At 37.9% G+C, this 25,637-nt stretch overlaps 1 protein-coding gene across 5 annotated transcripts in view; it reads left to right on the forward strand.

Annotated features, from left to right (window-relative positions):
- NUP210 (nucleoporin 210) overlaps positions 1 to 25,637 on the forward strand; it is a 70,833-nt gene that overhangs the window by 8,233 nt on the left and 36,963 nt on the right. For 4 of the 5 annotated variants that reach the window (XM_052777211.1, XM_052777214.1, XM_052777212.1 and 1 more), the window contains exons 2-14: positions 1,488 to 1,624; positions 2,429 to 2,560; positions 6,522 to 6,618; positions 8,937 to 9,087; positions 10,868 to 11,000; positions 12,179 to 12,337; positions 12,816 to 12,884; positions 13,198 to 13,304; positions 14,411 to 14,551; positions 15,816 to 15,953; positions 19,631 to 19,786; positions 22,862 to 23,060; positions 24,363 to 24,508. In XM_052777211.1, the coding sequence (XP_052633171.1) occupies positions 1,488 to 1,624; positions 2,429 to 2,560; positions 6,522 to 6,618; positions 8,937 to 9,087; positions 10,868 to 11,000; positions 12,179 to 12,337; positions 12,816 to 12,884; positions 13,198 to 13,304; positions 14,411 to 14,551; positions 15,816 to 15,953; positions 19,631 to 19,786; positions 22,862 to 23,060; positions 24,363 to 24,508 (1,765 nt within the window). Of the gene's footprint in view, positions 1 to 1,487; positions 1,625 to 2,428; positions 2,561 to 6,521; positions 6,619 to 8,936; positions 9,088 to 10,867; positions 11,001 to 12,178; positions 12,338 to 12,815; positions 12,885 to 13,197; positions 13,305 to 14,410; positions 14,552 to 15,815; positions 15,954 to 19,630; positions 19,787 to 22,861; positions 23,061 to 24,362; positions 24,509 to 25,637 lie in introns of those variants that run through there. The other variant, XM_052777215.1, reaches the window with a different exon arrangement.

Here is a 25,637-nt window from a genome sequence, read left to right on the forward strand (position 1 = left end):
TATTGTTCTTTGTTTGAAACTCCCTTCCAGCTCCTTGCTGAGTTAGAAGATTTTTTTCTTCCCATAGGTCACAGGTAGGCATTTTTTAACATCCTCCAGAAGAAAAGTCTAAATCAATCCAGTTTCACCATCTTTACCAGGTGGGGCTCTAGTGCCCGGTTTAGACTGTATTTACCAGATAACGCAATGTTTTCATCAGAACTGCTGTCATCATCTGGGAGAAGCAATTCCTGAACAGCTTTGTCATCAGTGCTTTCTTTCATTGTTTTAATCCTTCAAAGGACCCTTGTGAAAGAGCTTTGACTCAGGATCCCTGAGCAAACAGCGATGGCTGTTTCAGGCGCTTAATTCATTAGCAGCTTAAGCAGGGTGCTGGACTCTGAGCTGGAGTCCAAGCAGGCTGCCTTTCTGCTTACTCTGCAGAGTAGCATGACCAAGGGGTTGTGTGGAGCAGCCGTGACCCAGTTCTGCAAAACAGTTAGTCAGCAGCTCATCCCAGTTCAGAGGGGTTACGTTCTTGACTATTTGCAAGAGGTATGGCTTGCTTGAATGTTTTAATTGCTTTGAGCACTCTACATTCAGGCCTCAGATGTATATTGCTACTATCTGAAATTTAATTTCAAGAGGCTTGGTTTTTAATAACTTCTAAATTTTTTTTTTCTCACTGTACATTTTTTGGCACACAGGAAGTGAGAACTGGGCTCCACGTCCATGGTGAGCTTCCTACAAGCTCATTCCTGGAGCAGTTGTCTTTAGAAAAGCCATACAAGTCATAGCAGGAAGTAACAGATGCATCAATTTTAGGTCAAAATTCCATGTAGGCTTACATTTCACCAAAGATGATTATACAACTTTGCATGTTTTACACAGTGTTACATACTTCAGCTAAACAGACTAAATCAATTTCTTTTTTAATTCCTGATTTTAAAATGTTGTTTCTTACTTGTTCAGTGCCTCTGCCACAGCAAACATATGTAATTGTGATGTTCTGTCATCATGGAAAACTTCCAATTTTTTCAGAACTTTGTGTCAAACTTGTTTTGAAAATGCAATTACAAGTGGCAAATAGAGCTTTAGCTAAAATTATTTTACCTTCTACTTCAGTATTCTGTATGTGTTTTTGCTTGTTCCATGCCTCTAAGCTAATAAATAGTCAGGCCAAAGGCTTTGTAATTTCATTTAGTAGCTGGGTGTAGCTCTGAATTGACTGAATTACATTCAGCAGTGAACGTGCCACGGTAGAGAGAATGCTGTGTTTGTCTGCCTGGGCTCTGGTGGGCTTCTGGTCTGTGCTTTCCCCTTTCCCCAGCCTGCACTCACTTTTGCTGAAATCCTCAAGGAGCTGTTGCCATCCAGCTCTTATGAAAGTCAGGTCCTGACCATGTAGCATGTCTCATGTAAATTATTTTGGTGGCTTTTAAACCAGACCTTTGATTTCTGTCTAGCAGTAACTTAAATCCTGCTAACACAACCAAATAATCTTGTAGGTCCTCCACGAGGCCAGAGGTTGCAAGCATAGAGCTTGCAGATCAGGATGAGCGCCAGTGCTCACAGAAAGCTGTTGTCCAGGCACGGTCCTCACAGCCCACACGTCTGACAAGTATCATCTTTGCTGAAGATATAAGTAAGTTTTAACCTTTTTAAGCACACCACTACTTGTTTATGGGCATCCTGGCATCCTCCAGAAACAAAGTAGAGATTTAAAAGTACACAAAACAAGAAATTTCCATTCATATGCATAGTCATTTTAGACTTTCCATGGGCATGGTTTTTATGTTCTGTTTGTTAAAGGCCTCAAATAAGCGTTAATGATATTAATGATACATCCAGGAAAATGGGTAATTCTTTAAAAAAAAAAAGGGGGGGGGGGGGAGGGAGGGGCTGAAAATAATCTTCAGTACATACTTTTTACATGATGCAAATTCAGATGTTTTGCATTCAGAAAGCTGGAAATTGTATTTGTGTCTGTTATACAATATACCTGGTTAGTTTCTATAGTGACAGATAGGCAAAACCAGATGGTCAATTAAATGTCTTGCAGTCACTAAATGAAGAAGTATATGGGGTTTATCGTCTGTGGGTAAAAGTCATTAAGTTCTCTAGGACATGAGCTGTGTCTGACAGTTGCACTGTAGAAACTCCTAATATGTACTCAGAGACAACATCTATAACTGTTAGTGTAGACGGAAAACACAATTTTTTAAGATTTATTCTAAAGTTCAGTGAGGGAGGGAACTGCTTTTCTTGCTTGCTTAGCCACAGTCACCATTTGACCAAGAGTTTCTTAGTCAAGGTCATGACCTAGTTTCAGTTCCTTCAGCGTCTTGTGTCCTTGGCTAAATCTGAGGTGCATTTTGTCTTGTTGGTGCTCTTCATGAGCATGTCCAGTGTTGCTGATTTCATGTGCTCTTTCCGATGTCTCTTTAAGCAACTGGACAAGTGCTTCGTTGTGATGCTATAGTTGATATAATTCATGGCATCCAAATTGTGTCCACAACAAGAGAACTCTACCTTGAAGATTCACCACTGGAGCTAAAAATTCAGGCTTTGGATTCTGAAGGTAAGAGATTTACTAGTAGGAGATAAAATATATATTGAAACTCTTAATTGTCTGATATTTGCACTGGTTTTATTTGCGTCACGATTGAATATTAGAAGCCACACTGAGTAATTTTAAGGGAGTTCTCTGGATAATACATTCAGTAACCTATTGTTTTTGTTTAAGTGTAAAAATCTACATACCACATGAATAGGAAAATCACACACTGCTTGATTTCCAACAACTTTGCTTGCCTTTTTTCCATATTTTCCCAGGAAACTTAACTCTAGTGCTAACGGTATTTTTAAAAATCAGAATTTAAAATAAAGGTGTCAGCTTTTAGCAATTCCAGGTCAGGACTAAGAGTGTAATGGAAAAAGTCCCAACAGTTGTCCCGTTGAAATGCCCCATCAGGATTTAACTAGCCTGAGCAAGGCTGCACAGGAATGTGAAGTAGTCTGTTTTGGTTTGGGTTTTTTTTTCCCTTTTTTTCTTTTGAGCTGAGATAGTCTAAGGAATTTTGCAAAACAACATTTTATCTGAGTCCAATCAAGCATCCAACAAGATGTTCAGAGATTATGTTGAAGACCAACCACCTATTGCTTGGATTAATATCCCTTAATTATTATAGAAACCCTCACTTTGGGGAGGTACCATTTAGGCTCATAAAATCAGTGCATTTGGACTGAATGCATAATTTTTTAATAGGAGCAGAAAACTTCTGCTTTTCATACTGTCAGTAGCATCAGAAAAAGAACCATGATGCTGGTAAGAATTTCATGCTTTGGTTTCAACAATCGATTTTTATGTACACATTGACACTTACACAGACCAAGTGATTTTTAGGACAGCTACTTGGCTGGAAGAAAATGACATGTAAAGCAGCTATAAAAAGTTGAATTGTTTGTTTTGGGTAGTTGATGAGCCCATTCTAAATTTGTTTGTTTGTAAACAATGAATGCCAGGTTATGTATGGCAATATGTTAATAATGAAAAGTAATTTTGTTTTCTTATACTATGCATAATACTGGATTCTTGGCTTGGTGTTTCTGCAAACTCTCAGGCATGCTCAATGGACAAATTTGCCTTGGAAGCCACCCAATTTAGAGTCTGAACAGGAGCAGTGGTTCAAAACTCACCAAGAAGGTTTAATCTGCCTGACTGAAACAAGGTGTTGGTTAGAAGCCATAGGGCTAAACTTCCCCATCTAAGTTCAGGGGATCAGGATACACTCAAAAGCTTTGAAAATCAGTTCCTTTTGACCCAAATGACCTTGGGATCCATCCTTGGGTGACCTTTGAACATATTGGACTCTCAGTGGTCTTTCTTGGCACACTTTAAAAAAAAAAGAGCAGTGGCAAGTTTATTGAAGGACATAATTGTTCAGGAAAAGTCAGAGAATTGAATACGGGACTTCTGAATACTTTTTTTTTTTTTTAAATATTCAGAAGGTGAAAAAATTAATATAAAATAATTATCCAGTTCAATGAATATCGGGAAAAATTTGGTTAGATTTGCTGAAAACTTGCACAAAGAACGGGTGTCAAGCCTTTTACTGGAGCCTGTGTGAGAGGGAGAGAGTAGATGATTTGTATCAGCCCTTGTATGTACACAATATTGCAGAGACATAGCTTTTGTCCTGGTATGTAAAGTTGTTAAGTAGGCCCTAGGGACGTACCAAGTGCGATTTGTTTTGGGCTGATGGTGATTATTGCATCTTACATTGCCGGATTATTGCATCTGGTATGGGTCAGACCATTCATTAATATTGATGATTCTACTCCTGTGAGTATCGATGTATCTTCAGGAATAGTTTTTCCTTATTCTCTTCCATATGTTGTCCAGTTATTTTTTTCATGAACTGTATTTTTTAATCAGTTACATTAATGTCAATTCCTTTTTGTGCATGTTTTTAATAAGCCACTCCAAATATAACCTCGATTCCTATTTCTTTTCAAAGATTCCTAATGCAAGAGAGGAAGATGATCATGGAGATCTTTGGCCAAATTAAGTATAGAATGTAGAGGGGAAAAAAAGTCATACTATATATTGTTTTCTTTTATCTGTTGAACTTTGTTCAAGTTATTTTATTATGACTTAACTAGAAGCGAGTTAAACAAGAGAAAGACTTAAAGATGTGAGTTTGCATTTCGTTGGCTATGAGTGTGCAAGGAACAATGGCTTCCTGCCCCAGCGATGGAGCAGAGCACATCAAGACAGCTCTCCTTGTTTACTGGGGTTTGCTCCAGCCTCGCCAGTGAGAGCCGCTTTTCTGCTGAAGCATCACAGAGGAGCAGCTCTGGGCCGGGTTACGGCTGTGGAGCAGGAGCACAAGTTGCTGCCTACACTGACATCTGAGGAGCCTGGGAGGGTAACGTTACAGCTGGCCAGGACAGCTGGTCTGCAGCTCCTGTGACAGCTGTGTGATCCTGCAGGGAAGGACAAAGACATAATACAGTTCATGACAAGTGCTGTATTACCTGTCTGCCTCCCTGGGTGCTGCTTCTGATGGGCTTAACCTGGAGACAGCTGCTGCCCTCCGTGCTGCAGAGATAGCTGATGCAGGGTCTCACTCATTCAAGACAGTATCGTCTGGGAATGCTGATGATAGATTGTCTTTGATGACCTGACTTTGCCTTCGTAGTGAGGGACCCCAACAGGAGCCAGGACAGCCAGGCCCAGTGGTGGTTCAGAGGCTGTAAGGACGGTTTCATGCTTCTGCTACCAGTTTGCTGCAGCACTGGCTGTGTCCAGGCATAGCCTCTCTGTAGTGCCATAATGTGCATTTCTCCACTAGCCTCGTTATTTTCAATTGGAGCAAAACAAAAGAGTGTAATACAGCTTTGCAAAGCTAAAGCATGCATCATTAAAGAAAGTTAGACTTGAATGTATGTCAAATAATCCAGTCTCAATCAATTTTAATTATATTGCCTTGTTTGTTTAGAGTTTTATGTTTAAAATCCTATTTATTTGGGATTTGGAGCTATCTGCAGTAAGTTGTACAGAAATGGGAGAAACAACATAGGCTGTGTTTTGTGTTAACTTGTCTTAAAACATTTTTGTTGCTTAAAACTATCATAAACCTTTAAGCATAAGAATTTGATAATAAATTTGTGTTGATTCTTACTTTATTAATATAGATACAAATGTCAAAGGGAGTAACACAACTGAAAATATATTTTAAAATACAGTAAATACTGGGATTTCAGCTCCTTATTGTGTCAGTGGACACTGTAATTCAGAGCAAGACTCATCTTGAAGATTGTAAGATCTTTCAGATTAGCAGCTCATTACACTTAAATGTAATCATGACAAATCTTTGTTTTCAGTCTCTTTATTCCTTTCTGTTCCTTTTTGTTCCTTTTTAACACTTATAATTTCTCACATTCCAGTGGTTCACAGTTTCTAGAAAGAAAGTGCTCAATTTGAGTTATTTGAGTGAAGACTTATTCCCGTCATGGGTAAATCATGGTTGTGCTCAAAACCAAAACAATATATGTGGAAAGTGCAGTTCATCAGTGCTGTGAACTCAAGTTACCCAAATGGTATCTCAGATCCACATCTTTCAAAATGAAAGATTGTTTAGCAGGTTTTTTTGATGTCCTGCTAATATCCAAGGAATAGTAAGGTTTTTGTGATCAAAGGGGAAGGGAGGTGGTGAGGGCCAAGTATATCTTAGGGGCTGACAAGTGGAGGATAGGTGGTGATACCTGCACCTATCTAGTGGGCTTTGTGAAAAACAAAGTGGCATATGGTGTTGCAAAATGTAAACAGAGAAGCCAGTTAACAGAAACACCTTAAATTTGCCAAAGTCAGTAAAGCAAGGTAGATCGTGTTTTTTTTTAACTAGATACCAATAGTGCTTCTTTTAGGGATAAGATAGAGAGATTTCCTAGGGGAAAAAGTCATAGTTTGTGTTCCAGGAAGACTATATGCTTGCTATTTTTTTTTGTTTTAATCTGATTGATTGTTTGATTTCTAGGAAACACTTTCAGCACATTGGCAGGGTTAGTCTTTGACTGGACAATAGTAAAAGACACAGAGGCTGATGGCTTCTCAGATTCCCACAATGCGTTACGGTAAGTTCATATAATTTGTTCTCGAAAATCTGGTGTCCATTAAGTTTGATGTGTATGAATATTTCCCCACATAGGCAGTTTACTGAACTGATTCCTAAAATAATGCTTATGGGTCAGTTGTTTAAGTTTTGGGGTTTTTTAAGTGCCTGCTCAACAGCCTGGGCACTCTCATCCCTGTTTAATTTAACAGCTGATAGTGTTAAAAGAACATCCCAGGTAGCTCTAATGCGACAACTAGAAATAAATAGATGCAACTGTTGATCTTCCCAAAACATCTTGTGCAAAGGAAGGATTTATCAGTAAGACTGTTATCTCAGGATTTTAGCAGAGATTTTTTTATTTTTCTTAAGGAAAAAAAGTCCTCTTTCATTTCAGAAAGGAGCTCTCCGAACTTGAAGAGTTTCAGGTTTCAGTCAACACTTAGTTCTGGTGTTGAAATAGCTTTCAAAGTAGCTAACCTTTAAATTGGAACAGATCAAGTGCCTGCTTGTAAGCTAGATGCAGCTCATAAGGCCAGATAAAATAATTCCGTGAAAGGCATTCAATATATTGTCTTTCAGACAAAGCAATGAATGGAAAGCACTTGCTTGATAAATAAGCCATGATGCTTGGTTTGTCATCTGTACTGACTCAGTAAGTTAACTGGAATTTAGAAGTACTGTATTTTGTGGAAACCTCTATCCAAAGATCTTGAAAGTGCTTTTCAACTCACTAATGAGATAAGTGTTTTTCAGTGTTTCTGTATAATAAGGAAATATTCTTTCCATTTAATGGAGGTGGAGTTCTTGCCCAAAAGTCAGAAGGCTCACCTGTGGCAGGGATAGGAATAGAATCCAGACTGTGGATGGTAGATCCAGGCTGTGGTGAATTTTGACTTTGCTCAATGAGGATGTTGGTAGAAAAAAACGCCTCCCTGATAAATGTGAATTTGACCAGACTGCGAACACATGAAACATGTTTTTTTTCTCACAAAACAGTATACAAACACTTCTTGAGCACAGCTTTAGTCAAAACATGCATGACATATAGTAAGCTTGTAAGATGAAGTAGATTCAAACTCATGCATCAGAGGCTTCAGTTACTTTGGAAAACAGGCGCCAGCAAAATGTAGGTAGATTGCGGCACATAAAATTATGTAGGAAACTATGTTCCTTTAAAGAGCCTGACTTTCTTGATATGATGATTCTATGATTGGCATGTGGGAAACCGCTTCTCTTAGAGAGCAGAATGGTTAACAGTTAACTTCCATCCTCAAACCTGTATTCCAAATACATTGGAAATAGGGTAGGGGTAGCAAACAAGACTCTCTGCTGCTGGGTAAACGCAAACTCCAATTTTGCAGCCTTAGAGAAACAAATGCACAGCATTACCTGAGGAAGGCCTGTTAAGCCGATAATACACTTGAAGCTGCAGGTATGAGTGTATGGCCCCTATCTACAGTGAGAGCCAGACAGTGTGCTAATTGTTCAGTGGGACTTATGATCCAAGTCCTAGTCCATACAGAGCTTTTTCTTTTGGTATAAGCATTTGCTAGAAATGTGATTTTAACCAAACTAATATTGATATATGCTCTACTGTTAGCACAGCTATGATAACATAAAAATGTTCTAATGGTGTTACAGCTTTGCAAAATAATTGATAAACTGTCATAAATATTTTAATATTCATAACTGTTCTCAGTATGGCTTTACTGATTTTACTGTGAGAGTGCACATAAAGCCAAACAAATCGTGTGCATACAGAAGCTGGCAACCTTTAAAACATGGTCCTCTTTCAGTTTCTGTCCTGTCGTTTACCCATTCGTGGCAAATTCCTTTCCTCTCTGTTGCCACATCTCACTGAAATTTCTAGCAATTACTACAAGTATTCTGCTTGTAGATTTTTTTTTTTTTCATAGTCATTTATTAAATGCATCCTAGCTTCTTCATATAGGTGAAAGTTATGTTCTGGTTTGTCAAGCTGTTGCTTTTATAAACATAAGCTTTGGGTCTTTCACATCGGTTGTTCCACAATAATCTAGACAGTTTTTGCAGTCTACACCTACTGTAAAAACTGGAGGGATCATTATAGACAACATGTGCAGTCGTCTGATATCTCTTGAAAGCCCACAAACAAGCTTCAAACAAAGTTTTATCAGTCACAGAAATTAGCTGCAGATATCTTGAAGAATGAGTAAAATTTGGATATCTGGTCCCAGGCAGACATCTTAAATTTGCTTAAAAATGGAAATAGCTGGGAATAGATGCTGGTGGTGTTTCTCTGTGGGTTTACAAAGGCTGGTAAACAATTTTCTATTCACTTTTTCGTTCACCTTTCAGTATACTTAAGTTCTCAGAATCCACTTATATTCCACCTTCCTATATATTGGAGATGGAAAAAGTTGCCAAGCAAGGAGATACGATTTTGGTGTCTGGAATGAAAACAGGGAGTTCTAAATTAAAAGCAAGAATACAGGAAAGCGTCTATAAGGTAAGAAACTTACATTCTTTTTTTTTTTTTTTTTATTATTATTTATAGTCCAATGTTACAGGAGTGCTGTAAGTTTGCCCTGCTGTATTGTTCCCATTGTGGATATCAGTGCTGCATCTCTGTCTTACTGGATTGACTCTGTAGCCCATATCGTACAAGATGACAGTTCTGCTCTTGATTACCCTGAAAGGCTTGAAGTTTGATGCAGTTACCTTGGTGCAGTTACCTAACCCAGGATGGTGCATGTGCCAGAGATCATTTCTAAACGTAACTCTGACAAAAGGCCCTGTGGCAGAGGAATACACTTCAGATACTTCTGTACAATTTTATTATTCCTGATAGTCCTTCATATTATATATATATAACTAGAATCATGCTGGACAGGGCATTGGCCTTTTAACTCTTTTTAAAAATAACCAACTACAACACTTTAGGTCTTTGTTTCAATAAATAAGTAGCTAGAACAAGGATTGCTATGTTGGATATACCTTTATTTCCTGTTGTGCTTGAAATGAGTGTCATATGAATACTTTGTTAGTATCTAATTCTACCTCATTAGATTCTGGTCTCCAAGGAGGGGCTTTGGGATCAGAATGTCAATGCTACAAGGGTGTTAAACTGCAGTATTGGCCGTCTTCCCAGCTGTTACGTAGATCCATGCTGTTTCTTTCTTTGTAACTTGTGGTGACTGAGTTTTTTCATTTAACTCTGGTCACAGAGTTGTTTTTTCTCTTAATAGAATTTACAAACACCTGAGAGAGTTTTTATGGGTTATTGCTTACAGGAATACTTGGCATTGTGCTAGTATCAACTTAATACTGCACCTTAAAAAAAATCTTTCTATAAAATGGTGGGTTTCTTCTGAAGTTCATCTCATATCTGCAGTCTGGTTTTGCAGATTTGTGTTACTACATGTTGGACTTAATGTTTTTGCTTAAAGCAGAATTGCCTTGGACTATCTAACCCATACCTGTAGAAAGTGTTCTATGAAAATATTATCTAAACGTATGTAATACAGTAATGTGGCACAAATAATAGCGGGTGTTAAGGATTGTATTTTTGTTACAGTTCTACCTAATTGTGCTGCATATAATTACTCTACATGATATCAATCTGACTTTTTTTTCTTGAATGCTTGTAGCTTGGTTGGTTTTCTGTTTTAATATTTATTTTTCTGAATTAGTTTTGAGCTGATACTGTAAGTAAAATTGAAATAATATTGTTCCGTTCGCAATTTTTTATGGCTTTCTGGTTAGTAGTTCCTTTAAATCTTTCACTGCTACCAGACTGCGCATTTTCAGTGAACATCCCTCAAACAACTGTAATAGAATTTATACAATTATCTGTTGTATTCCTAATTTAATAGACCAATGAGTTTGATACAGATTCCTCTGTGAAGTTATAATGGATATGTTTTATGGAGGTAGGATGTTTTACAATAGGGAAAATAAATTTCTAGATGTCTGAAAAGTCACTCTGCATCTGATTCAATTTTTTCTGTATTCTCCAGAACACTGAACCAAAATGATGTCCATACAGACTTGATTTTTTTTTCTTCAGCCTTGCACAGTATGCACAGAGCAGATCTCTATACTATTCATTGTCCCTTGCATTTCCCTGTTCTGACAAAATTTGAGACAATAATAAAGAGCCAATTACAGCAAGTAATATTTTTCACTTTAATTTATAAGTTATTGCTGCGTGGTCTGTTTCAAACAAATGAGCTGCTTTAAATGTGGTTACTTTTTTGTTGTTTTTTTTTTTTCCCCTCAATCAACAGCATGTACATCCTGCAGAAGTCAGATTGCTTATTTTGGAAAACATCCTTTTAAATCCAGCATATGACATTTATCTTCTGGTAGGAACACACATTCAGTACAGAGTTCAGAAAATAAGGCAAGGGAAGATTACAGGTTTGTCCTGGGGTTTTTGGGGGGGGAATGGCCGGGGGGGTTCTGCTTTGTGTGAATTTTTAACTGCTGAGAAATTTTTAATTGTGTTTAAACTACTTTGTTAATATTTAATACTGTTTTCCTAAACCACATGATGATACAGCTGTTTAGTTCTTTCTTTCAAAAAAAATGTGTCTAGAAAGGATATGCTCTTTCAGATTTGTCAAGGACATAAAGGTAAGGGTAACATAGAATAGGAGCTAACACTATTGTTGTAGATGTACTAATTTATTTCACATTGACTAAGAAACTGTGTCTGACTTTCTTAATTAAACCAAATTTAGATTAGTAAATTTTCTAACAGAAAATGTTTTCTTGACAAATGGATTTGCTCTACTTCTACAAGTGTGAGTTAGCTGGCTTTAAGTCCATTTAAAAGTGTGGAAGTTTGTAGTTGCATCTGTTGCTTACACGGAGCCTGTGCTGGTAGTGACTTGACTCTTTTTTTTTTTTTTTTTCCTTCTGGTGTTTTTTTCTTTTCTTTTTTTTTTCCTGTTTTTTCTTTTCTTTTTTTTTTCCTGTTTTTTCTTTTCTTTTTTTTCCTGTTTTTTTTCTTTTCTTTTTTTCCTGTTTTTTTTCTTTTCTTTTTTTCAGTTTTTTTCTTTTCTTTTTTTTTCGTTTTTTTCTTTTCTTTTTTTTTCGTTTTTTTCTTTTCTTTTTTTTTCGTTTTTTTCTTTTCTTTTTTTTTCGTTTTTTTCTTTTCTTTGGTTTTTTCTTTTCTTTTTTTTCCTTTTTCTTTTTTTCTGGTTTTCGAAACTAAATAAATGTTTTACTAGGCTAGTAAACTAGGCTCACTACATCAGCTAGTAGTGCAGAATGGAGCAGCAGAAATTGTCAGTAACTCGTAGAAAGTAATTTGACCAATTTTGAAGCTGGGAATGAATTGGATGTTAGGTTTAAATAGTGGGATGATATTAGTTGGAAATTGTAGCTTCAAAGAAGTTAAAGTTAGGTGAGAAGCTCATTTTGTGTGTATGCGTTGATACAATCTCAGAAATGCCATTTCTATAAGACATTAAAAATACTGATTTAATGTGTACACTAGGCATCAATAAAAATTAATCAACAATAATTAGCAGCATCCAAACACTGACACACTTGCTTTTATTGTTTCATATGTTGTCTTGTTTTATGTACAGAATTAATGATGCCGTCTGATCAGTATGAACTGCAGCTACAGAACAATGTACTTGGTCCTGAGGGAGATCCGTCTTGGCCGGTTGCCAAGTTGGACCAGGCAACGTCGGTTGTAACTGCGCTGCAGCAGGGACAAACTAACCTCATACTTGGGCACAAGAGTATCCTTCCTAGGTGATGCTTTTCCATCTAGTCTTCGTGGCAGGAGACAAACTTTCTACCTTCTGCAGCACAAAAAGATAAAATTATCCATATTTGTACCAGTACTCTTGAAAATCAGGAGCATCTGGTGGAGCCATAGAAAGCAGCACTGCTGAGAATTCAGTCTCAACAGAGCTGCCTGATGCCTTGAAATGTTCTAAGAAATTAGGTTGGCAAAAGATCAATTAAATCATGTCTGTTCCCCTCAGTCAATGTGGAAATGCGATGGGGCTTTATTTAATTTTTATATTTAGAGCATTATATTCTCTAGTGGAATCTCTCTAAAATGCTCACTGTCTTTCAGGGTAGTGGGGATAACATTTATTTTCAGTGTACAATTAGCTTTAAATATCCAAAGAGGCACAAGGAGCCCCAGGAACAAGCTGGTCTTTACTTGAGTTTTGTCAAAACTTTTCTGTTCCTTTACTGAGACTTCAGGTATTCGTATGCAAGGGGTTTCCAGACTACCAAACAGCACTATCTATGTTGTAAATCCTGGGTATTTAGGTTGGTACTGGCTGTAATTTTCCTGATTTCTTAATATAATTTCTTGCCTTGTTTTTGTGTTGGTGTTTTTCTGTGCATATATACACGCTTCCATTTCTCATATTACTTTTCATAGAAAAGTAATTTTATTCATAAAAGTAGCTCAATGTGAAATAGGTTTAGTAGTAAATATTTATTTTCTTTCATCTCTGTATTCAGCAGCTTAAAACAATGAATGTGCATCTTCAGAGCGTGGGCACCAGAAGCAAAATGCTTATATCCATTATGTAAAGAGGCTGTTGGTTTGTGCTGTTCAATATTTCCTGTTTTTTAGGATTTACAGTTCATCCAGGTGACAGATGGGTCCTAGAAACGGGCAGACTTTATGAAATTACAATTGAAGTGTATGATAAATCAAGCAATAAGGTGTATTTATCTGAAGTAAGTTGAAATGGTGATATGCTTCTGAGTGTCTGTCTCCTAAATCCTGGCTTTCTTTGAAATTAGTTGAGCAGTTTCTTATGTACATGGAGTTGGGAGGTGTCAAAGCATGTTGTTTCTTGCCTTTTCCTTTTTTCCCTTTGTTTTGTTGTTTGGTGTTTTGGTTTTGGGTTTTTTTTTTTTAATTATAAAGGCACTCTGGGTGATCCACGTGAAAGTGCCTACTGGAGTCTTAAGTGCTGTAGAAAAACACTGGAAGAAGTTGTGCAATGCACTTCAAACATGTAGCATAGGCATTGCACTGGAAATTGCAAGCCAGTGTAACTGCTGGAGAGCAGTACTAATACAGTACTTCATCTCATCAATCTCCCCCAAATATAATATTGTCACATCTAGAAGTAATCTTTCCTATTAAAGAGTGAGGCGTAAGGTAGGCTTATAACACTCTTGAGGAGCTACCTGTTTCCTTTCAGTTGATTATGGGAAAAGCTTAGATGATTAGCTAGCATTAAAACACTTCACTGTTTGGTAGTTAAATAAGACAAATTCTAGGTACCAAATATATATTGTTTTTAAAAAAAAATAAAGAAGAAAAAATTTAAATGGTTCATTTGCAAGCAGAACAATTTTATTAAGTTACTGCTTTTCAGAATATCAAATTTATGCGAATGTTATTTTATTTGCACTTTTTTGCTTCCTGAGATATAGATCTGAGTTTCAGCTAGATCTCAGAAGAAATGTGCTGTTGGGGCAGTATATTTGTATGTTCTTCCCCTTTTGTGTTTAAGAATGACAAAATTAAGAAATTATTGTAAAATATGAATTATTTAGTGGCATAAATAATGGTACTTTTCATGTTAAATTACATGTTGCTGACAATTTTAAAAAGTAAATATTTTCTGTGGAGTTAATGCTGTGTCTAAAAGATATAATCTTGTTGAAAGACTGAAACTTTCACAGAAAAATTCTTGGTGTCAGATAAGTTCCTTCGAACTGTTATTAAACAATTGTTTTCTCATTGATTCATTGCTGATATGCTTATGGCTGGCTGTACAGTATTAATGTCAGTTACCTGTGGCAATATCTATTTAATGTTCTGGTTTTAGAATATCAGAATTAATACAAAGCTGTCCAAAGAATATTTTGAGGTGCTGAAGTCATCTCTGAATGGATCATATCATTATGTGAAAGCAATAAAGAAGGGTCAGACCATTATTGATGCTGCACTGACATCAGTAGTAGATCAGGTATGTTTTTATAATAACTTTTCTGCTTTACTGCTTTTACGTAGGCCTAAAAATTATTTACTTGTGCAGTAGTGACTTAATAGTGACATAATAAAAGGAAACCTAAGACTTACATGGATCTAAGCTGTCTTTGTTTAAAAAGATTAAGAACCAAATTCTAAAATCCTTACTTCATGAAAACTGTCAATTAAGTCAACAGAAGACTTGCTTAAATAAAGACTTCAGGATTTTGCTGCCGAGTGTGGCAAACACCTGTTAAACTAGTGGTGCACAGCACTGATTTTTTTTTTCATGGCAGATACTTATGTGGTCAGATATCGTATCCTTGTGCTGGTGCAAAGGTCCTCTCACATTCTCTGAGTGAATTTTACAATTTATTATGGTAGGATCATCAATGTCATACCCTGGCCTTGTTCTGCATTCAGTTACATTTGGAAAGTTTTCTATCCTTTGGTAAGTGATGTTAAATGCTGGAATGATAATCTGCCAAAAGTATCAGCCTGCAAATTTCTTCAAATTAATATTCATTAACTTTCTGCTAGTTGGGCAGGCTGCTGAATGTATGGCTAACTAGGGCACGTGGTGTGAAAGTGATTTGCTTTTGCTTGAAACTTGGAAAAATTCAACACTTCAACCCATTTGCTGTGAAATCATTTAGTGATTCCTTGAGTAGGATTTAGAAGATCCTTGTATATGATAAGCCATGCTCATTCTCTGTGTCAGAGAGGTATTCTTGAATGAAATGAGGTCTACTGAGAGCTGTTAAAGTTTTCCTTCAGAACTCCAGTAAGAAACAGTATGTTGTGCCAGAGGATTATGGTATTACAATTACAGCAAAGTTGTAAAGGCCAGTATTTTGGGATGGGTTGAGGAATGGGTCTTTTAGGCTGAGTTTCATCTTCACCTGCTGCAGAGTGGAATGAGCAAAGAGTAAATGCAGGTGTAGAGTTACTGAATTAGTTCTCCAGACAAGGTCTCAAAAACTAGGAGTAGTGAAAGAGTATATTTCTTATTGCTGTTTGCCTTTTAAATTAATGGGGGCACCTGTATCTCCATAGTAATACTACTCATTTAATACAATAGCATACTTTGCTGCGATGAGCTGACTATTTGCTCACAAGTAACACTGTTTATAAGTGACCTTAAATAGTTGCTTTCCTTTCTCTCTGAGATGGTTTCAACAACTTGTCTATATAAGGATTAAACATTAATTCTAGGAAGCGCTATGGTGCCATTTATAATACTGTGCTGTTGCTTTTTGTAGGATGGAGGTGTTCATACATTACCAGTTCCAGTGCGAAACCAGCAAGATGTTGAAATATATGTTCCCATAGTTCTTTCACCCAGCATTTTGACATTTCCTTGGCAGCCAAAAGCAGGAGTCTACCAGTACACCATACAGGTAGGCCAAAGAAGTATCTAAATGCAGGAAGTATTGCTCAAACAGGTGCAGTGAGGCCTGTAATCAATATAGAGTTGACTTTGGATACTTCAGGCACAGTGATATCCAAAACCTTATTTGGAGGAATTTTGTTGGGTGTTAGTTGCAGGAATTAATGTGTAGTTTAAAAAAAGAACACAAGAAACCAGCAAACATAAAAACCCCACCAACTTTTACCTCTTGTCTTTCATTCACTTCCTCTCTCCCTCAAGGATGCACCACACACATATGCACAGAATGGTTTGGAATTACAGAAAACATCCTAGGTACAAAACTTAATAGTAATAATTAGAGGCTACCATTTACTGTAGAGGGATGGAAGTATGGGAGTATGAATCGGAGTATGAAGTGACTGCAAAAAGGGCATGACAAGATTAATGAGCAGCGCCCTATCAACCTTTGACATCAGCATGCTTGTAATAAAAAGTTACAGGGAGGCAAAGGCCACAGTTTCATTTACAGTATGCCCTTCTAAAGGGACTTTTTTCTTACACTTCTTATGTGTGTCTTAGCATCCATGCTGCCAATCCTTCCATACACTTCATGAAGCAAATGGCTTGTCTTCCAGTATCCAGAGTATAGTCCAACTGGAGGAAAGAACATTGTGCTTCCCCAGCCTGGACTGTTATCCCAGTACAATCATACCCAGATCCTGCCCTCCAGTGTTTCTTGCACAGTTCTTACCTCTCCCTTTTAGCATGGAGTAGTGCTGAGTTTTGGGTCTGTCTTCAAGTAAACAGTATACAAAAAGAGGCAGCGGGACACGTGGTGTCTGAAGTAAACAAATCAATCTCATAGAGATAAAATTGCATTCTGTAGTGTAAATCTGAAGGTAACACCATTGAGTCTAGCACTGTCATCTGTACTTTTAATTTCTGTGGGATTAGATTGGTTTAGTTCATGCTATACCCAACCACACCAGCAGAGTGTGCTAAAAATTCTTAGTACAGATAAGCATTTTCAGTACTTCATCATAACTTCTGCTAGAGTTTTCCCAGTAAGGGAAAGTAAATGTGTTTTTCTGTTTCCCAACTCTTTTACAGTTCTATTCTTGTCTCACCTTATCTTGCATATATCATCAAATATCTCACTAGAGAACATTCCTTCGTGTTACTCCAATAATTACATCAGTATTCTTACTTTACTGTGATTTTTTTCATTAAAAACAGAAAAACTTTTTTTCTCCCAACATTTAAATTAGTTTACATTTACTGAAACTGTGAACATTTTCCCAATCAGCCCATTCAAAAATACTAGTGGTTGTTTACAATAGCACACAGCTTGACTGTTGTTCCTGCCTGTAGATTAGTGTTTGCCTCCTACTTGATAGTTTTTGAGTCAGGCTATTTTAAATTGGTGAATAGACTTTTTCTGAAAATAAGTTAAAAGGGATTTTTGGATCTAGCCGAATTCTGTTTATAGCTAAAGTAACTCCTTCCAGATGGTATCAGAATGACTTTTAGGCTTTACTTTGTCAGCTGTTTGTTTGTTTTGTTGGTTGCTTTGTTCATATTTGTGCTAATAAGATGCTTCTGTTGCAAGTAAAAAAGGAAAAAAAGGGGAAAAAAAAAAAAAGGACATTTCCTTCGTTCCATGCATTAGAGAAGTGAAGTGCCATCTTTGTGAAGTTAAGTACATGGAGGTTATTTTTTTCTAATGAGAGCATCACCGTCACTGGTAACAGTTTGTGGAGTGGATAGTGGATAGCCTATCCACAGGCTGTGGATAATGATTAGACTGAAATAGAAGCTGGTTTACCCTTTCTCTTCTCAGAGCAAACTGACTGCTAGAGAGAAAAATGTAGTAATGCATCTGGTTTTTATGGCAATGAGATGTGACTCCATAGAATTATTAAGAATTGGGTATTTCTATTTTATGTTTTCTGCTCATTTCCCTGTTTTAATTGAAAATATCTTTATAAAACATTCCGAACTTTTACATTCTTCAGATGTTTCTTGCCACATCCCATGTATCTCCTGTCACACGCTGTTACCTATTTATCCATTTGTCTTTGTCTTTGTCTGGTGCTCTTTCTGTAATCAGGTTGTGCACATGCTCATGGGAAGGAAAAAGGGAAATGGCTGTCCTTTTGATTTCCCTCCACCCCCACCCCCCCCCAACACTTATTAGCTAAGCTCCTGCATAATCTAGATTTCTTTATTTTCCACAGTATCTTTTTAGACAAGATTTATCATCTTGTTCATTTTTACTTTAATTATGAAACAAGTTAGAGCAAATGCTGAGGAAGTTAGAGAAATTAAATCAGTACATGTAAAAAAACAATTACTCCCATGTTCACCCTTGCTTTACTCTGATGGAACTCTGAAATTTATTTTGGAGTGTGAAAGTTTTGAGTTTAACTTGCTTTAAAAATGCATTATTCTCAGTGTACCTTTCTGCACAGTATTTGTCTCAACAGACACTTTCCATAGCTCACAATGATAATGTTTAAAACCTATACATTTTACAGCATTGTAATGATAATGTTTCTTTGGTAACTAGTATTACACATCTAGGAAGACAATACTCTGTGTGTGTTGGCAAAATGTTTTTTGGCCCTTCACTTTATAAAATATGAACCTGCAGCAGATATTACTCTGTCCTGGCTGCCAAGTGCTCATACAGTGGATATAATTATTTGTCTCCATTAATGTGGACCATAATATCAAGTAACTAGTTCTTCCTCTTCTGCAGAATAATTCTGATCATTTAAGCTCTTCTAATCTTGCAACAACGCTTCAAGAGCTGGGAGCTCTAGGAAAGGAGTGCGTTTTTCTTTTTTGTTGGTTTGGGAGGTTTTGTGGGAATCTGCATGCTAAACCTGAGTTTGTAAGTTTGGCAGTTACTGACTCCTTCCTTGAAAAGCCATTGTGGGAGTGTACATTTTGCAGACCCTTGCAGTGCTTGTGGTAAGAGTGGGCAGTTTCCATATGGGCCTAACACTCATTCCATGGATGATCAGTTGCTGGAGCAGCATGTTTATTGAATGGCTGCAGGTAGACATGCTATTTTTCAGCATAAAAATAAGGAATTGATGCCAAGAAGAGAGTGACTTTTTTTTTTCTTTTTTTCCCCTCTTGCCTCGTTTCCTCCGTGCCTCCCACCTTCTTTTCTCTTCCCTTTAGATTCCTTAACAATTCCCATTGAAAGAAGCTAGTAGGTACAGAGTGTCAGGTTAGCAGCTCTGAGACCCCAAATCAGCACTTAGGCTGTCAGCAACAGAGAAACAGTGGGAGTTTTCAGAAGTACAATAATCCCATGTGCCAGGCCTCTGGTGTGCCGATTTGTGAAATGCTCTGCTAAGCACTGACTCTAGCACTGGGAGTTGGGAGCATCAGACGTCTGCAGCTGGGAGAGAGATATTTGAGTTAGCAGCACGGGTGAGCACATAGGATATGTGCATGACGAAAGCTGAAATTAAAATGAATTGAAGGGTAGTAATCTTCTCACCTCTTACTTCACCTTGCTTATTTGAAAGTTCTCAGGCATCATATTATCTGTATTTCCTCAATAACAACGTTGTCGTTGCTCAGTGTGTCCCTGATTTTCATGCAACGTATTCAAAGGCCTGGCAGCTAAGAAACATGAGAACTGTATACTTCATAAAATATTTGAAAGATTTTCTCTCTGTATTCTAGGCTCATGGTGGAAGTGGAAATTTCAGCTGGTCCTATTCTAACCAGGCAGTTGCTACAGTGACAGTCAAAGGAGTAATGACAACTGGAAGTGATATTGGCATCAGCGTTATTCAGGCAATTGATGTTCAGAATCCGTTGCATTACGGAGAAATGAAGGTAAAACTCTTATTTTCCCTGGTTGCTCTTGAATATGGATTTGGAAACAGTGTAGAAACTGAGAATGCCATAGACATTCCCCTTTCCAAAATGTTCCAAGAGGTTTCCCTGCCTGCCCTGTGGCAGGTTAAGTGACCAGTTTCAGAGTTTGTGCTTCTGGGAATTCAAGCTCTCTCCACTGCATTAACTTAACTCCCACTTTTGCCCCTTCGTTATTTCCTTGGCAGGTCTTTTTCTGTGTTGAAAGTTTTGAGTACAAGAAGGAAACAGTGATTTACTACTGGCTTAGCCATCTAAGCAGACAAGCCAAACTAAAAATGCATTCTGCAGGATAAGACATGGGTGTTTTCCTTCAATATAAAAGGATGACAGATACCATCAAGGTGCCCAAGGAAATTCCTGCCTGGATCAGTGGCTGAGATGAATACAGTGCCACATAATGAATCTAGATACCAAAGCTGGCCAAGAAAAAAATTAATCTTTTAGGAAAAGTAGGAGGAAACAGGAATGAAAAATACACCTCCCAAGAGGGATTTTGCATTCTCTGTGCAAATCGTACCCTATTCTTAGTATTTGGTCAGGGTGATCAGTGTGTGGTATGGAGTGAAGAAAATACAGGAACATATGTAATGGCCCCACAGGAAAGAGTGTGCAAAGATAGGTGAAGAAGCTGCTCTGGTTAACACTGTAAATCTACAGTGTTAAATATTTTTCTCTAGAATGTTATTGATTTGGAAATATCTCCTTGTGTCCTTCGGACACAAATAATTTTCCTTAATGAAACTGTGGCAGTGCTTACTCTCTCTGTCAAGCTGTTAGGAACTGCAAGACCTGTATCGTTATAGAATAGAAACTAAAAGTAAGTACTGCTGTGGTGTATATTCATTACTGTGAAGTAGTACTACTCTGCTACCTTCACAAATTCAGGCATTTTAATCTATGCTTTAACTCTATGTCTTTTGTGAAGAGCTAAGCATTGGAATGGAAACCTGACAGAGAAGAGGAAACTTGTTCCTGACCTCAGAAAAACTAAGTGTACTAAGCACGTGTGGCTAATGTGAGATCCAGAGGCTGTGTTTGTCTAACTGCATGGTCATAAATGAAATAGGTTCGTTTATGCCAAGCGGATGCTATTGAGGCTGGCAAACAACCTCCATCTGGCTAAGGCTTTATAAAGGTGATGGTCTTTGTTTCTGAGGGAGCATAGAAGTTGATTTAGGAAGCATGTCTTGCAGGCCCTGGGCAGTGCACCTTCCTTCCAGGATACATGCCTGTAATTTAGCAACTGGTGGGGAACAAGCTGATTGCATCAAATATATATACATTAGCTTTACAAAATACCTCATCATTTTTAAGTATTCCCATGTGCAGCACTGCTGTAATTGTTATACTGCACTTCTGTTGCACCAAAGTCCCTTTTGACAAAAGTTTTAAGAAATGTGTTTGGTCAAGACTGCCAAGTCTGTCCCATAATGAAGAGAGCTATAAGCAGATTTTTTTTTAATTTTTTTTTTTTTTTGTATGTGTGTTTTGGGAAGGATATTTCTAACCAAGTTTTACTTGGAACAGCTGCATCTACTAATGCTGGGTTTTTTGAGGGGTGAATTAGCTTGGGTTTTGTGCTCAGATTATTTGTGTAAATTTTACAAAATGCATTGGAGAGGTACGAAACTTCATGCTTAAAATAACAACTTAAATGATTAAAATAATGACACAAATTGAAATTTCTGCAGAATTTAGTTTACAGACTTGCTCTGAAATTATTCTCTGGACAGCCCAGGATGCTGCTTTTTAGCAGTGTGACAATTACCAGCAAGAGATTCAGGAATGAAGACTTTTTCAGTTAAAACTTCTTATCCTCAAACATAAGTCAAAGCCTGAAGACAGAAAAAATACTTCTCTCCATGTGAGCTTTCAGAGCAGCGTATTGCACAATCTGAATGGGTTATTTTTGAATGCCTTTGTTCTTGTGTTAGGAATTGCATGCTTCATAGAGTAACTGAAGAGTTCTATTTACTGACCTCAGTGAGCAAGTTTTAGGAACAGTTAACTATGTTCCACAAGGATTACAGTTTTAACTCTGTACCATATGGTTCAATATTCTATGCTGAAGCCATTTGCAGATGGTTAGGAAGTTAAGATATTGCAAATGAAAAGCTTTGATCATAGCTATTGTTACAAAATATGCAGTCAGTCTTCGGTGGATTCTTTAACATTAATGGGAAAAGTAGCAAATCAGAATAACAAATAATACAGTTAAGGCTTGTTCATCAACATACCAGCTATAATAGCATGCAAGATCTATTTCTGCCGGTCTTATTTCTGAAAGTAATCCTTTTGATTTCAAAAGTATCTCTCACATAAAGATTCCTTGTTGAAGCAGAAGGTTGTTAGATTAGGCAGTAGATATTTGTTAACTTATTTTAGATTTCAGACATATTACTGTGGGGAAGTGTTGAGCCCTGGACACTTTTAAAAATGTTTTGCCAACAGAAATGTGAGAAAGAAGAAGGCGGGGGGGGGGGGGGAAGCAGCCATTTAGGAAATGTTTAGGTCATTACTTCCCTTAACTTTTACATACCTGCTGCTGTGAGTGATGGAGGCTGGGGAGCCTTGCTAACTACGTCAGGTCTACTTCAAATATTTACACTGTGAAAGTCAAGGTTGGGTACTAAATCTGTCCCAGTTGGTGATAATACCTCCTGGAGATAGCGCACACCTTAGTCCACACTTTAAAATCAATCAGAATTATAGAAGTAGCAGTAAAAGGATCACCAAGCTAATGTGAACTTGGACTGTTATGGAAAAAGAGCACTAAAATAGTAACCAGCTTTTCCTGGCCCTTTCTGTGGCAGGTAAACACAAAAGCAATGTTAAATCTGAGAAGAATTGTTTCCAGCAATCAGAGGGAAGTCAGCTGCTGGGATAAGTATACGAGAGGGCTAATTAAAATAAGGAGATCATATTGAAGTCTATTTTTCTTTTTTTTTTTTTTTTTTTTTTTTTTTTCTTCCTGGTGTCTTTTTGTGGGGTTGTGTTCATACATCTCTGTCCTGTGTTACTTTCCTCCTTCAGGTGTACGTAACTGAACCCAGTGGGATGGAGTTCACACCATGTCAAGTTGAAGCGCGTGTTGGCCAAATATTGGAGCTGCCCCTGAGGATTAATGGCCTAACAAATGTTGAATCGGGCGAGACAGTCCCACTGAGCGACTGCTCACACTTTGATTTAGTTGTGGAAGTAGAAAACCGTGGTGTGTTCAGGCCACTCCAAGGTGATTTGAACCCCTCCCTGTTTTGAAAGTTAAATTAAGATGTTACTAAGTCACACATCTCCTTTAAATCACTGTTTCAATTGCTGTGTACAGTATTCCGACAGAGGTGCTTAAATTCAGAGGTGGGGATCAGAGTAGTTTTATTTTGAGAATGTATTTACTTTTTTATGCAGAACTTCCCTTTGATATTTTTGATGTTTTGGAGGACTCTGAAAACATTTTAGCAATTATTTTATTGGATAATGTGTAGTCTCCCGTATGTGTTTCTACTGATTAGTATTTTTAACATGCTCCTGTAACAAAGCTGATGGGTTTTCTCATAAGAGGGGTCCACATATATTGTGGTTTGAGGTAGCATTGGAAGACTTAGAAGAACACTAAGATTAATAACTACTTTGCCCAAATTGTCCGGCACTACTTTCAGTTCTATAAAAACACTGTTCATTGTTTGCTCACAAGTGACTGAGACAATCAGCTGCTTAAATTTTGCCAAAGCTCTGTCATTGTAAAGCTCATTGCTTTAAGAAATGCCTCTTGTAAGGTTTATTAAGAGTATGGACTATGCATGCTATTTTTAAGGATTGCTTATTAATGTTGCTGGGCTAAGTGGACACTAAGCAACGTGCTTGTTCCCGTGTCTACTGAATTCAGTATGCTGTTCAGATGTACCATTAATTTTTTCCAAGGGTCTCTTGTATGGAAGCTCTTTCCTGTGCTCTTGAGCCAGTAAAACCAGTCTGCATTGTGCCATCTGTTTGCCTGAGAAGCAGCTATTTTAAATGTCACTATGTGGTATGCTGTTGTACTGTTTGTTTCAAAAAAAATTAAAAATAGACCCCTCCCAAAATGTCCTCTAGTAAGCAGAGAAATTTCATGAAAATACCTTACTTTCAGCTAGAGAAATGATGTATTGCCTACAGTTCAAGTTATTCTGTGCAGGAAGGCTCGTCTAAGCAGTGTGACTTATTTGTGCTTAATAACAAGCCAGTTTCATTTTAGAACAGCAAGATGAAAATGTGCAGTAAGAGATAGAAGTTATATCAGTTTGTACCAGAGTAAAGACTCACGTCCTGTTTAGGACGGTGTGACAATAAAGAAGTTTGAGATGTGGATACTTCGGTAAGCGTTGGGTTTGAGATGAAAGACAGTAGTGAACGTTTTTATCCATTTGGTTGGAGCACACATCTCTACTTACTTCTGGTGGAAATGCTTTTGTCAAGGAAAGCCATATTGAACTTGAATTAAAATGCCTGGGCATTTCTCTGCAAGTATGTATTTATATATTTTTAATTTATCTGACAGGAAGGCTTAAGCCAACTGCTGATTTTTGTAGTGGAGTCAGAGTAAAAGCTGAAACTCAAGGATACACAATACTTGTTGTTAGTTACACCCATGGTCACGTCCATCTCAGTGCTAGCATCACCATTGCTGCTTATCTACCATTAAAAGTAAGTCTGTTTTTGCTGTTCCTAAAGCAATCCATCACTTAAAATGCCTTTAAATGACAAATAGCAAGTTGATGTTATGTAATAAGTGTGTTTAAAAAGAATGAGGTATGTGGTTGATTCACAGGAAAAGATTTATGGACTGTTTGGGGAATTGTGTTTTAACCCTTTCTCTGTGGAGCATATATATAGTAGAGTTTGCCTACATGGATGTTGCAAGCCAACTACAGAGGAGTGAGTAGTGCGATAGCAAACTAACACATGCTGCAACTTCTGAAGTGGAAAGTGAATTTGATATCCTTGCCCATTTTTCAGACTTTTGGCAAAAGAGTCACAATTGCCATCATCTGAAGAAATATGCAGGACAGTAATAGGAGTCAACTCTCATAGAATCATAGAATCATTTCAGTTGGAAAAGACCTTCAAGATCATCGAGTCCAACCATTAATCATGCCCCCTAAACCATGCCCTGGAGTACCCTGTCCACTCGCTTTTTTAATATCTCCAGGGATGGTGACTCAACCACTTCCCTGGGCAGCCCATTCCAATGTCTGACAACCCTCTCAGTAAAAAAATTTTTCCTAATATCTAACCTAAATCTCCCTTGCCTCAACTTGAGGCCATTTCCTCTTGTCCTATCTCCAGACACCTGACAGAAGAGACCAGCACCCACCTCACTACAACCCCCCTTCAGGTAGTTGTAGAGAGCGATGAGGTCTCCCCTCAGCCTCCTCTTTTCTAGACTGAACAAACCCAGATCCCTCAGCCGCTCCTCAGAAGGCTTGTGCTCCAGGCCCCTCACCAACTTGGTTGCCCTTCTCTGGACACGCTCCAGCACCTCAATGTCTTTCCTGTAGTGAGGGGCCCAAAACTGAACACAGGACTCGAGGTGCGGCCTCACCAGTGCCGAGTACAGGGGAACAACCACCTCCCTGTTCCTGCTGGCCACACTGTTCCTGATACAGGCCAGGATGCGATTGGCCTTCTTGGCCACCTGGGCACACTGCTGGCTCATATTCAGCCGGCTGTCAACCAGCACCCCCAGGTCTTTCTCTGCTGGGCAGCTTTCCAGCCACTCTTCCCCAAGCCTGTAGCGCTGCGTGGGGTTGCCGTGACCGAAGTGCAGGACCCG

Source organism: Harpia harpyja, chromosome Z, assembly GCF_026419915.1.
Source record: "Harpia harpyja isolate bHarHar1 chromosome Z, bHarHar1 primary haplotype, whole genome shotgun sequence".
Taxonomy (NCBI): domain Eukaryota; kingdom Metazoa; phylum Chordata; class Aves; order Accipitriformes; family Accipitridae; genus Harpia; species Harpia harpyja.